This window comes from Amblyomma maculatum, chromosome 1, assembly GCF_055883805.1.
Source record: "Amblyomma maculatum isolate TAMU_Amacu chromosome 1, ASM5588380v1, whole genome shotgun sequence".
Classification (NCBI taxonomy): Eukaryota; Metazoa; Arthropoda; class Arachnida; order Ixodida; family Ixodidae; genus Amblyomma; species Amblyomma maculatum.
This window is the reverse complement of record NC_139344.1, coordinates 116,236,561-116,247,180: the sequence shown is the minus strand read 5'-3', so window position 1 is coordinate 116,247,180 and position 10,620 is coordinate 116,236,561. Positions and strand designations below refer to the sequence as shown.

The window sequence follows — 10,620 nt, the reverse complement described above, 5'->3', positions numbered from 1 at the left end:
TGCACACCTGCTGGATTACTGCATGGACCATTTAAGTTGTTTCGACTAAAACTGCAGCAGATGTTCCCTTCAAGCACATATTAAGAAAAATTCAAAGAAAAAATTCGATTCCTTCAGATGTTGCCTCTAGTAGGGACCCAAACTGAATGACATGAATAACATGTTTATTGAGCCAACAAAAAAATTCTGTGATGTATACATTTGTACACATAGCACCTCATGCTTATCTTGGTGAAATGTCTTATAGCCGTTCAGTAGATGGGTTAGCCTTCAGTGAAGAGACCCTTGCAAATGTAGATATTAAATCTCTAGAAGGTGTCTTGCAAGATGCCTTGTAGCTTAAAAAAGCGAGTGCATAAGCTAAGGTAGAAGATAGCTATAAGAAGTATTAAAATATTTAGTTTTGCAAACTTTCGAGTGCAACAGCGCAACGGCACAAGGCCAGAGTACAAGAACTATGTGCGACCAATGTGCCCATCAGTTATTGTTGTCTTGCAAGCTGTGTACAAAATATCTTTCCAATAAATCTTACAAAGATTTAGTAATTGTCTCAGGGGTTTAAGAGGTATCTACAAGGAGCCTTATTTTCGTGAAATGCCTTATGTCGTAAAGAAGCTATATGATGTTGAGTATTGGAGGAGGTTTTTGGAAACTAAACCTGCAACGTTGTACTAAATGTATATAACCTGTGCTCTAATTTCTGCAAGATGTCTTGTAGATTAGAAAGTGGATACATTAGCTGAGCTAAAGGTTGGCTACAAGATGCATCTAGATGTCTAGAAATGACTTATGTTTTGTCAAGACATCATGTAAATGTCTAGGAGCTGTCTCAGGGGTAAGGTGTGATGCCTACAAGATGGCTTGTTCATCTTGGCGAGATGCCTTCAGGTGTGTGTAGTGGGACTTGCGTGGCTGACGGGGTCAAATAACAGATTACTGTTGGCCCGATATCACCAACAGTGCAAAGTAAAGCCTGACCATACAGAGGCAGTGCTGTATTGCTGACTGCAACATCAATGACGCATGCAATGCTCTGTGCCATTCTTCTTTTCATGTGTGTGCGTGTTGTTTTGGCACCTTTAACTTATAATGAATAGACACCAACTAGCCCAACAAGAAGCTCTCTTATGCAATGCAGGGCAGCTTGGAGTGATCTTACCGGAGTAGTGCAACTTCCTTTATAAATTCTGTCAGTCCTCTAGAATGTATGCTGAAAATTTCAACTTTGAGCTCTTTTATTTCTGTCAATCCTATTTCTTCACTTAAAAAAAAGCCATACGTGCGTGCACCAAACACATTGTGGCACCCTAGAAGTGAACCACAGTACATGGTTGTTTATAAAATATATATTCATCTTTCTGTTCAACAAAATAGATGCTCACTTTTTGTTTGTATTTCTACCAAAAGCAGTAAACATTATCTGCTTTTACTTGCTGTGTTTGTAAAAACCTTCCCCAGTCTTGACCCCAAGCTTTCCTTCTTGTACTAGCTTGTCCAGCAGTGGTGACGGTTTGAAGAGTGGGTTTTCTGGGAAGCGCTGATGCCAGCCTGTATACAATGCAAAAAAAAGAGAAGAAACCCAGTGTTTTCTGGTATCAGTCAAAATATAGCATACTGCACAATCATAATTAAATGAAAGCAACTTGGTACCTGCTAGTCTACCATGTAATGAACCGTGCTTGCCACAACTACTGAACAACCACTGCTGTGGAAATATCCAGTCTGTATACAATGGCCAACCAGCTGCTATGATTGATTGCAAATTAAATTTCTTGAAGCAGCAGATGTGCCTCAGAGGAGGTACGCCCCACTGTGCTATAAATAATTTACTACAGGGCAGTTTTTTGCCTGCAGCTTTTGTTACAGTTGCTGTGGGCTGTGATGTAGAAAGACATGAACGAAAGCCACGCATGCTTGCAGAGACTGATGTGCTGCTTGCCTATGGCTTTTAAATAATTTACACCTCAACATTCTGTCTCACCTGTTTCCACTTTGGTTTCAACAAGCAAGCCATTGGCATGATGTCAAAGGCCAGTATACAATTTGGTTGATTGTTTAACTGCTTACAAAGTTAATGTTTAAAAGCTATGAGAGCTATGTTAGTGCAGGTTGGTTTTAAATCAAGGTGGACAAGCATGTGACAGAGCTTAATGATTAGAAGAATAATTTTTATCATTAATCAACTTTATTTTTTTTTCAAGGGTCAATATTACACTGAGAAATTAAGTCCACCAGCAGCAAAGGTGAGACCAGTCTTTAAGCTTTCGTAATCTGCAGTGTGCTTGGAATTACTGAAGATCAAAAATGCACACTTTAAAGGTTGCTACGTTGGCTTTCTCGGAATGCACTTTTACAAAAGGCATCTATAGGGAACCAAAGCTGGAGTTTGTTCCGCGACACTAGCGCTCGGTTTCAAGCGGAGCGGAGAGGAACTACAAAACCTACGCGCATCCGCGCCCGCGCTGCTGTCTGCAGAGTCTGCGCAGCCCGCTCGCTCGGGAGCGCGTGCTACAGGCAGCCGCACGTGCACGCGGAGCGGGAGAAAGAGAGTGAGGACGAGGGGGGATGGTCGTGCGTCTGTGCGCGCAAAGCCGGCGCTCTTTGCCAGTGATGTTTCTTATTTTTGCTTTTGTGTGCCCCGGCTGACATAGAGACTGGCTGAAGGCACGCTTTTTATCGGTGCTTTCGAAAGCGAGAAATTATGATTAATTGATCGCCGCGAACATTGTTTTCAAAGAGCACTTGTTGGCAGGCTCAGACAAACAAACAAACAAAAAAAAAAGAACATGAACGCGAATTCGGTACTCGAAGGCAGAGGCAAGCGATAGGTATTTTGAAGGACTTGAGGCGGCACCTCTTGATGTCTCTTCCATGTTGTTCAGAGAATGAAGGGTCCAGCCTTCTCGTTGAGAATTTATATGCGTGTACACAGCAACGAGTGCTCCGGGCGCTGGTTGGGGAGCTTCCTTTCCATTTGTGACTGCTCACTTGAAAAGGGCCTATTCAACTCTTTGGAGACAGACGTTTTAGGCAATGCTGCCGGCGCCGTGGTGCCTGCTTTCGGCGCGTTTAGGATGCGTTCCCTACAAAGGCACAAAGCATGCCGCCTTACCCTTTGGTTCCTGCTGACAGCGGTCAGGGGGAGTTCGCTGCTGTGGCGCTGCCATCTGAAATCTATGACTTATCTACCTTTAACGATGAGAGGTTTCTTAACGACCTGGATCACTGACGAGAAGCCGAGGCATGCCATTTTTTCGGCAGTTTCCTCTCTTCGCGAAACAAAGAGAGAGGAAATGCCTGACGACTTTTCATGCAGGCGGGGACATCTCTCCTAGTAAACCTTTGTCTTCTTAATTCCACAGCTACGCTGTGCAATCCCTAGTTCAGTTATCTCCACTAGCGAATGCGCAGTTTTGAGCTCCCGAAGCAGGATCGCATATGAGGATAGAACGATTAACGTATGTGTCTTCCCTTTATAAGCGCCGAGTGATGGCATTAATGACATATACCTGTTTCTTGAGGCCGACTTGGTTCCGCGATGGCTGCTGCGGCACCGCCAGTTACAAACAGAGGTGCGAGATTCCGGAAAAAAAAACCGACAACCATCGTTTCAACACGAAAGAGAGAAGAGAGAAAAACACTTTCACGAGTTTTGCAAAAAAGCGCGCCGTCACTTTTTCATTCGTTTTTTTTTTTTCTTGCCCCCTTTGTTGGAGCGTGACGGCGGCCGGAGGAGGAGGAGAGAAACAACCGAGCGGGCGCGCGCAAACACGTGCTGGAAAGCAGAGCGGAGCAGACGACAGCATGCTTTTCTATGCGGCGGGGAGCAGATGACGCGGCCGCACTGCGCGGAGGTTTTGACGGGGTCTCCATGGAGGGCGCTAACGCACAGAGAGGCGCAGCGCCCCCTGGCCCAGGTTTTCTCCTCTATAGCAGTTTTTAAGCCACAAACAGACGTATGTTGCGCATCTAGTAACATTGGAAAAGTTAACATTGTTTTGGCAAAGTTCCTATGCTTAACAAATTATATAATTATGTAATGTAGGTAAGCAAGCTGAAGAAGCTTTCAAATGCACACTTCTGACATTCAGTATTTCGATCCACACTGTCAATTAAGAAGGTTTGATCACCTTTGATGCTGATTTCCTTCAATTTCATAGTGTAATGAAAAATTAAAGATGAAAAAGTGTATCAGTCAATTGCAGTTAATTAATCTATTCATTTACATGATGTTTGCCTTGCTGCAAAACCTACCAACACAGACACCACAGATGTACCTCTCATAGTGCAGATTATAAAGTTGTAAACGGAATGAAAAATCATGAGCCATAAAGAAAGCTGCAATATAATCGCTCATTCTGATTCTTCGCCCTAAGGTAAGCTGGCTGTAGAGCTGTAGTAAACTAAAACAATAGAGCAGTATTATGTTGCAGTTTTTTCAGTGATCTACACAACGTGCAAAAATGCTCTGCAAGATGTGTGTTTCATGGAGCATATTCGCATGTAGTTTTGAGTCACAGCCTAAAGATTAATATTGTACTTGTACAAAATAAATCTAACTGGTGATGCAAATTTTAATTGCAGTTTATAATAAACAACATACAGTCATATTTTGCAATAAAGTTCGCATTAGTTTCTTTTAAATAACATCCAAAAGCGACTCAGGCTGAGAAAGAAGCCACGCTACAGTCGAACCCGGATATACCGAACCCGGATATATCGAATTTTGGTTATATCGAACTCACGGAATATCCCCTTGAAAATCCCATGTAAGAGTATAGGAAAGCCGCGTCATATATCGAACTCAATTTCACCGGTCGTTCGATATATTGAACTCCGCACCACGCACTGGAAAGTGTGCCTTTCCCAAAGACGATCGCATCACCCTCGGCCATTTGCCGCGTGACGTTTTCGAGCCACGCGCGGAAGTAATGAGAGGGGCCAGTTCGGCTAGGGCAGCGTCGCGCCCATTCCTTAAAGGCGCGCGCATTTGCGGTTATCGTTTCCTGAGCGCCAGCACGTGACGTTTGCCATGTGTGTGAATGAACCAGAGAGAACCAGTGGGAACGAGAGGGGAAAAACGCGACAGAGCGAAGCGCAAGGGTGTGCCCATTCTTTTGCCGAGCTATCTCTTTCCTTCCTCTTTCCCGGCCTTCGTTCGCAGTAGCACGCGCTACGCATGCGCCAAGCCAGCTCAGCCCGTTTTCAGACAGGAACGTCGGACGCTTTCTCCAGCCTACGTGTGTTGCGAACCCTTTGCGCGCGGCGGCTGACCCAAGGTCAATTGCTGACGTGGCTATGGCGCCTGCGGAATTTAAGAAGCAGCAGATCTTTCTTTTTTTTTTTTTTTTTGCGAGAGTTGTCTATTTTTATCGTTGTGCTTTACGCGCGACGTAGTGTAAGATATAGCGTTACGAAGCGGCATTTTCTTTTTTTTTTTTTTTTGAGGGAGTCGTTTATCCTTGCATGTATGAATCAAAGAAAGCACGCAGTCAGCTGCAAACATGACACCGGCTTTTAGCATTTATCGCTTCAAACAGCATTTGCAGCTACTGTATCACTCTTTCCAATGTATTTTGTGGCAGTGCGCCCCAAGTGCGGCGTGATAAATCGAACCAGGCTTGTGCAATCAAGCCATCACGGGCACTCTGCCAAGTTCGCTCCCCACCATCGCAGGAGCTATCAAAAGATAAACACGCCCAGACGTTATCGCTGCGCAGCATCTTGGCACGCTGCCAAGAAATGAGCTGTGGATGAGACGACCGCAACGGAGTGTGACATGCAAGCGAAAACGCTGGGGATTTCTGCCGCGGCAACGCAGAAACCTTGTTTGAGCTGCCGCAGTGGCTGGAAGGGCAGAGGGACACAGTTCCAACAAGTTGGAAATTTTTTGCTCTGTCGCTGCCGATCGTCGCTGAGGTCGCTTAATCGCTTGCATGTGAGCGAGCTGGCCTTAACGCTTTTTTTTTTTCCCCAAATTCTCGAGTGCAAAAGTGGAGGGTGGGTTCATTATGCGAGTGAGTTGATTACGCGACAAATATGGTATCGTTTTTTCGCATCGTAAGTGCCGTCCCAAGCCGATTTCTGTATATTGACTTATCGATATATAGAACTATTTCACGATCCTCTTCGAGTTCGATATATCCGGGTTCGACTGTACGAAGGACTCCGGAAATTTGGACCACCTGGGGTTCTTCAACGTTCACAAACTCCACACAGTAGTCGAGTGCCCTAACCATTGATTCATCGTGGCAGAACCATTTGAATATGAACCACGTTGAGTACAATCAAAATGGCACAACTGGCTAGAATAACTTTCTAGCACTCCAGCCAAGTGCTTCGTGTTTGATTTTGACGAAGTGAATACACCAATATGCCTCGTAAAAACTTAGCTATATATGTATTTTTAAAATTGCCCACCTCTTGATCTAATTGAGCTATAAAAAATCTAACTATATATTTGGTATTAGCAGAAAACTTTAAACAAAACTCATTCAGTTCATCCCAGAAATCGCAAAAACCTTTTAAGATCCACATCTCCCCTTAAATCTACCTTGAGAACTAATCAAACTATCACTAAAGCAACTGCATTTTTTTGGAATCGGCACGAAAAATTAGTTAAGGGTGTGGATTTTGCTTAAATTTGATATTTAAACAAAACATTTTTCCCTAAGAGCAGTCTGCCCCATTTAAGATAAAATGTGCGCAAAGTACACAAGCAAAAGCATTAACTTTTGGAAATAAGAACGCTTCAATAATACATGAAAAATACACTTTAGTTAATATTTGCAGCCATCATAGCAGTGTGCTTATAACGCAAATGCACTTCTGTGAGGTTTCCAATCATAAATTTGATATTTAAACAAAACATTTTTCCCTAAGAGCAGTCTGCCCCATTTAAGATAAAATGTGCGCAAAGTACACAAGTAAAAGCATTAACTTTTGGAAATAAGAACGCTTCAATAATACATGAAAAATACACTTTAGTTAATATTTACAGCCATCATAGCAGTGTGTTTATAACGCAAATGCACTTCTGTGAGGTTTCCAATCATACAACGCCAGGATTTTGCAGCAATTTCGTGCGGTCCCCTGAAAGTCGCATAATGAAGTTTCTACTGTACACAAATCTTTGCTAGCATATTTTGTTCTTAATGATGCATTAGACATTGGTGCACATTGATCACCCTGCAGCAGTTCCCTACAACCACTAGTAATTTAAAATAAAATTTCTTTGATGTTTCAGTTTTGTTTCAACATTTGAGTGATGGCTGTGACGTCAAAGGTGGGTTTAGATCATGCGAGGAATGAAAAAAATTGAAGTATAATTACTGATATGGCATTTTAAGTAAGGCTGCTTTGAGAGTTGGAATGACAACAATGACTATTGCTGTCATCAAATGTGTTGACATTGACATCAAAGCCAACTGATTTTGGCTATTTGTACCATAACATCATCACAGATGAAATTCAACTTTAAATTATTTACTGGTTGTAAGCAAACACTACGAAGTGATCATTTACACCGATGTGTCATGCATCATTACATATAACAAAAAGATGAACTAAAATTAGGTATCTATATCCCTTCAATATATCAAAAAGGTGCAACACCATCACATGCCGCGACAGCAATCAGAGGCACAACATCCAATTTAGGCCCATTTCAGATGCTGTGACTGCAGCGAAAATTTTCGGTGCAGTCGGTGACGCTGCAGTGTGATTTTTGCACAGTGATTTCAGATACACCGAACCCACATGCAGTGAGAAATACCCACAGGGTTGCTTGATGTTTTGTAGAAAACATATACATGGAACATGCTTAATTTATATACTCACAGGTATTTTTAAATGCTAAGCAATACCTCACAAGCATTTACGAGTTTTTCATTACACAAAAACTGTTTTCCTGCGCTGAATGAAACTACTGGGACGTGAAAATAGCGCTGGCTGCTTAGGTGTTGATATAACTTTGCTCTGCCATGCCAACTCGTTTCACGTGACCAGGTGTCAGAAAACATCACAACGATCCTCACTAGTCAGTCGCAGAACGATCGCACTGATGCTGCGATTCAATTCCAACCTATTGAAACCTCCTCTGTGGCTGGACAGACACTTGTTCTGTGGCTAGATTGTCAAAAATCGCAGTGTCGCAGAGCAAAACTTACAGCATGTAAAACTGGCCTTATGGTTAACTACACACACCTTCCTAGATAGATTGTGTGATGTTTTACATAAGTTGCCATTGTTGGCTTAAATATCGCCGTTGTAAACCCACACGGCAAAAGCAGTTTTGTTATGGAAGAAGAGAGTACATTTATCACTTGTACTGATTCAACAAAACAAAAATTCTATTCCAAGGGGCCACTGAATGCAAATATTAAATCAAGCTGCTTTGGTAAATTATACTTTGGAGCTTTTCCACTATATTTTTCATGCAAGGGGATAACTTTTTAGAGGGTTTTCCAATTTCTTTCATTTATTTAGATCCCCATGCAGCATAAAATAACTAAGACGTATAATGAATGACACATTAGCTTCCGCCATTCTCATAGACTCTGAGATGCAACAGCTGAGGATGGACTGTGCAGAAACAAGAGTAAAGGAGTGAAAAACCAAAGCAAGAAAACCCTTAGATGCTTGCACTTTTAGTGACAATGTTTTCATCATAATGGAGTTCATTGCTACACTCAGAAATGAAATGCATGCCACAGCCATCAGGTAACAATTCAGTTATATGGGACCAATAACGTGCCCTGCAAACAGAGCTGGCACAATGCAAAGCAGCAAGGCTTTTCATTCTAATACCTCTATGTGGCTTTCAATACCCTATATACAGTCAAATCTCGTTACTACAAATGCCACATTAACAAATTTTTCAAAATAACAAGTGTTTTGAAAATCACTAACTGATTTCCAATGTTTTCAATGTAAAAATACTTCAGAACCAGGAATTTCAATATACAGCATATTCCAGAATAACGTACATATTTAATTTTTTCTCCTATTATCAAGGAACATCAGTTACGAATTAGGCTAAAATTAACAATGCCGCAACTCTCGCATGAAACAGAAACTGCCATGTCTGTGTGTATGTCGTGCGCTATAGTTATCATCACCATATCTAGTGCCAACACCTAGCGCCACCACAAAGCTCCGCTTTAATAACCAGTAGCCAGCAGGCCTAGCCTCCTGCCTTTTTTGTTTTTCTCTCTGTGTCGTGTGTCCACTATGTTTGAGGGCAGATGAACCAAGCAGCGGCAAGCAGAATAGTAAGGGTTGCATGGTAGCTAGGTTAATACTAATCGCCGATAATGGCAACATACTGTTGTGTCCCTTGCTGCACAGAAAACTAAATTAAGGATGTTGAAGAAAAGAAGCAGTGAATTATATCCATTGTTTGTTTTTTGTTTTTTTTTTCTTGTGGCCTTGTCCTATGGTTCTCGTGGTGTAAACGCAACTATCGTTCAACGGTGCAGCTCAACTGCAAAATGGTATCTTATTTAGCCTGCTTTTAATGATTCAAGATTCGCACTCGGTTCCAAGGAAGACAAATATGTCGCCCGTAGTGTGTTACGTTTTTCTGTAGAAGGATTTCACATAGCCTTTTCACGTTAAATATTTGCAAGACGATTTCACATAGCCTTTTCACGTAAAATATTTGCAAGAGGTCTGCTCTTGATTCGTTTACTGTGTCAATTCATCCCAAAATTTACTGCTCCATGCATGCAAGCTCTCCAGAGAGTTTATACTTTTTATACGCCCAGGTATCCAGACAGAAACCCTAGCCACACTTCAAATGTACCAAACAGCTTTCTATAATTCGAACGCGAAACTTTAATTCCACAATACATTACTCGAATACGCATGCACGCTTGACAATGCATCTGATTATAATGACAGACCTCTGGGATGTGACTATGCAGGCCAAGGTGTGAATTCTGTGTCGATAATGTATCTGCTAATGTATCCATTTTCAGGAAATGGAACCACGATGTGACTGCGACAGGAGCTACCTAAGGAGAATCAGCACACGCGGAATCACCTCGTTAGCCTGTTGAGTGTGCCGGCAGAGTCGAGTTGTTGGGAGTTGTTGTTTGGTTGTTTACACAGACACATCCTCCGTTAAAGGTCCAGAGAGGGTATGAAAACAGTAGTGCACGTGCTGTACTGTGAAAGCTTTCAGGTCCATCACAACGCAGTGTTTATTTGACACCGACCAAATATTTGAAAAAAAAAAATATAAAATAAATAAGACCATATCAAGCTTTTTTGTTTACACGCATTCGTACAACATACTACTATAAAATGCCAACAATCAAGGCTGAGCGCTGGGTGCAGTAACATATGTTGAACCTGGCTCGCACAAGACTCAAAAGCCTCCTGCAGCGGCTGATGCAGTGTAATCACATCACAGACATGTTTTGCACCCGGAAGCAATATCAAACTCATCCATGGATGTGTTTTGAGCAGTGTATTAGGCATCCGCCGGAGTAGAGAGGCAAATTAGAAGCAGCAATGTGGGTTTTGTCCTTTGTAGCTACGCTGATGTTGTTGTTCGCAAGAAGGTTTGGCAGCGCAGTACCGCTTCAAGAAGTAAAATGGAAATGTGGGAATGTG

At 42.3% G+C, this 10,620-nt stretch overlaps 1 protein-coding gene across 2 annotated transcripts in view; it reads right to left on the bottom strand.

The window, feature by feature from the left end:
* Positions 1 to 1,330: 1,330 nt before the first annotated feature.
* The window catches only part of LOC146203673 (hydroxyacyl-coenzyme A dehydrogenase, mitochondrial-like), a 42,390-nt gene continuing 33,100 nt past the window's right edge, over positions 1,331 to 10,620 (bottom strand). Inside the window, exons 8-9 of one of the 2 annotated variants that reach the window (XM_084588848.1) lie at positions 3,510 to 3,545; positions 1,331 to 1,548 (exon numbers count right to left, since the gene is read on the bottom strand). In XM_084588848.1, coding sequence (XP_084444974.1) covers positions 1,427 to 1,548; positions 3,510 to 3,545 — 158 coding nt within the window. In that variant the 3' untranslated portion in view covers positions 1,331 to 1,426. The remainder of the gene's footprint in view (positions 1,549 to 3,509; positions 3,546 to 10,620) is intronic. The other variant, XM_084588849.1, reaches the window with a different exon arrangement.